At 36.2% G+C, this 2,383-nt stretch overlaps 1 protein-coding gene across 1 annotated transcript; it reads right to left on the bottom strand.

Moving 5' to 3' along the window:
* Positions 1-391: 391 nt before the first annotated feature.
* LOC107432450 (stem-specific protein TSJT1) lies at positions 392-1,615 on the bottom strand. Its single transcript, XM_016043598.4, has 3 exons — positions 1,305-1,615; positions 852-1,213; positions 392-725 (listed from the first exon to the last, which is right to left on the bottom strand). Exons 1-3 carry the CDS (start codon positions 1,511-1,513, stop codon positions 535-537), a joined length of 762 nt encoding a protein of 253 aa, XP_015899084.2. The 5' UTR covers positions 1,514-1,615; the 3' UTR covers positions 392-534.
* Positions 1,616-2,383: the final 768 nt, after the last annotated feature.

The following is a 2,383-nucleotide window of genomic DNA, read 5'->3' as shown; positions in this document are numbered from 1 at the left end:
ATTCGACTCAAACCATGGCACTAACCAATTCGATTCGATCTCGACCGCTTGTTCTTTGACAAATATGGAGATCCCATAAAACGATGAGGCAGATAACACCCGGGTAATTTATAATTGGTCACTTTTTTTTTAATGGTTTATATTTAGTAATAATTGTCTTTAACGTTTTGAGTTGACTTGGTTCAGTTTGATATAGTTTAGTGTTTTAACTCGGTTTAAATTGATAAGGTTTGGTGTTTGGTCAGGTTTTCCACCAAATCCAACATGTTGGTTTGGATTGACGAAAACACTAGACCAAATCGAAATGCATCATTAAACATAACTAAAACCGAATCGGTTTCGATTTGCTTACTCTGTTTGGAAGAGAGAGAAAGAGAGAGGCACTGGTAGGGAAACCCAAAATCAAATGTGGAGGAGGACCATATTACTGCTTATACTTGTTTTAAACAAATTAGTAGATTTAGAGATACAAGCTTGAACAAAGAAAAACGAAAAAACACAAATAGGAAATTAAAAGCTGTTAAATAGAAGAGGCTAATTAAAGTTCCAGTCAGTCCAATTGACTTCACTTCCAACACGTGGAATGCTGTTAACCCTCGTGTATTTGTCGACTTTGAAGTTGGCTCCACACATGGCACCTTCACTGTCAATCCTAGGCATTGCTTTCATCTTATTCATTGGATGCTCAAAGCTCATCAAACCACCTTCACTGTGGAACATACACCCTGCAACCCACACCCACAAACAATCTTATTATTATATATTATTCTCCTTCAAAAATCTAAAACAAAGGATCTCATTTTAAAAAAAATTAATAAATTCACAAAATTAAAATAAAATAAATTTGACACCTGTTGGGAAAGGAGCAAAGGATTTAGCACAGCCTTCTTTAATGATCTCCAAATCATCAGAAATTACAACAGAACCATCCCCTGCAATACCCCAGTACAGTTTGACTCCACCATCAGAACCCAGAGCAGCAAACACGGTACCAGCCTTGCTGTCGTACACAACAAATGCAAAGCTTCCATCCATATCCTTGAGGACCTGATCAGCCGGGTACGGACCACGGTCTCGGAGGGTCCGATAAGCTTCTATGAGAAACATGGCCTCGTTGGAGCCCTTTGACAGACCATATTGCTTATTCAGTACGCAAAGGTTGTTCAAGTTCCCCAAGAAGATGCAGTATATGTCATCACACCCACAGAACAACCTGCAAAAAACAGAAAAACCACAGACCTGAATTTTAGTTCCTCATCATGAATTACTCAAAACAGTGAAAACAGAGAGAAACAAAGAGGTACCTCTGTTGAAGGGAAGGACGTTGAGGTGGGATATAGGCGAGCACAGCAGCAGTGGCAAAGGTCATGGAGAAGGTGTTTTGAGGGTTGCGAGAGAGGAAGTCTTTGAGGGTTTCTTGAGGGAGCTTTGGCTTCTTTGAACCATTGTAGGATGCAGGGCTGTTAAGCTCCTCTGGTGGGTGAGCAAAAGCTTTGTGAAAAATCGCTAACATTTTGTTTTATTTTCTGATAGATCAAAATTACACCAGCTTCTTCTTCTTCTTCTTATTCGTATGCTTTTTTTTTTTTTTTTTGGGATGATGACGAAGGTGATGGAAAAGTATAATTTTGCCGGTGGGGTATTTAAATAGATAAATGGCAGTGGTCCATGACAAAATAATGATAATAATAAATTAATAATAAGGGTGATTAGGTGGCAGTGTTATCTGAAAAGGAGCAATTGGAATTTAGTTGTGATGGATAAGGATTCTCGTACTTCAAGATATTCTATTATCTCTCTCTTTTTTATTTTTTTCTTTTCTTTTTTTAAATTAATTTTTTACTTTATTGTTATTATTATTATTATTTTGTGTTTTTTGGCTAGAGATTTTTAAATGTTTTCCTACAAGAGGAATTTGTTGCCATTTCATTTATTTTCCAAAAAGAAAAAAGGAGGATCGCTGCCTCCAACCCTTGTATATGGCTGCAAATTACAATTAAGGAAGAGATCTCTTCACTTTATGCTTCATGGGTTATGTCATGCAATTTGTCGCAAGGAAAGAAAGTCACAATTGGTTTACATATATGTGACTCAACAACAGGGATTGAATATTTACATTCATATGTTTTTTTAGTATTACATGAAAGAAAACAGGATCGATAGCAACAATGCACAACACAGAATGATGAGATCAATAAATTATATTATAGTGGTGACAAAATGTTTCAAGAATAATGGCATGGCATGCTAACTGCACGATGAGTTAAGGTTCTGTTTGAACAATTAATAATTGGCCATTTTTGCCCTTCAGAATAGAAATAAAATAAAATTCAAAGCCAAAACTTATGATGTAGTTTTCTGTCAATTCTCAAGGATATGTTTT

The sequence above is a fragment of the Ziziphus jujuba genome, chromosome 11 (assembly GCF_031755915.1).
Source record: "Ziziphus jujuba cultivar Dongzao chromosome 11, ASM3175591v1".
Classification (NCBI taxonomy): Eukaryota; Viridiplantae; Streptophyta; class Magnoliopsida; order Rosales; family Rhamnaceae; genus Ziziphus; species Ziziphus jujuba.
This window is presented reverse-complemented; position numbering and strand designations above follow the sequence as displayed.

Excerpts from the sequence above, each read along its gene's own strand:
- LOC107432450 (XM_016043598.4), bottom strand. The coding sequence starts at position 1,513 with ATGTTAGCGATTTTTCACAAAGCTTTTGCTCACCCACCAGAGGAGCTT. Across the intron at positions 1,214-1,304 it reads CGTCCTTCCCTTCAACAGAG|GTTGTTCTGTGGGTGTGATG; the intron begins GTACCTCTTTGT and ends TGTTTTTTGCAG. Across the intron at positions 726-851 it reads CTTTGCTCCTTTCCCAACAG|GGTGTATGTTCCACAGTGAA; the intron begins GTGTCAAATTTA and ends TGTGGGTTGCAG.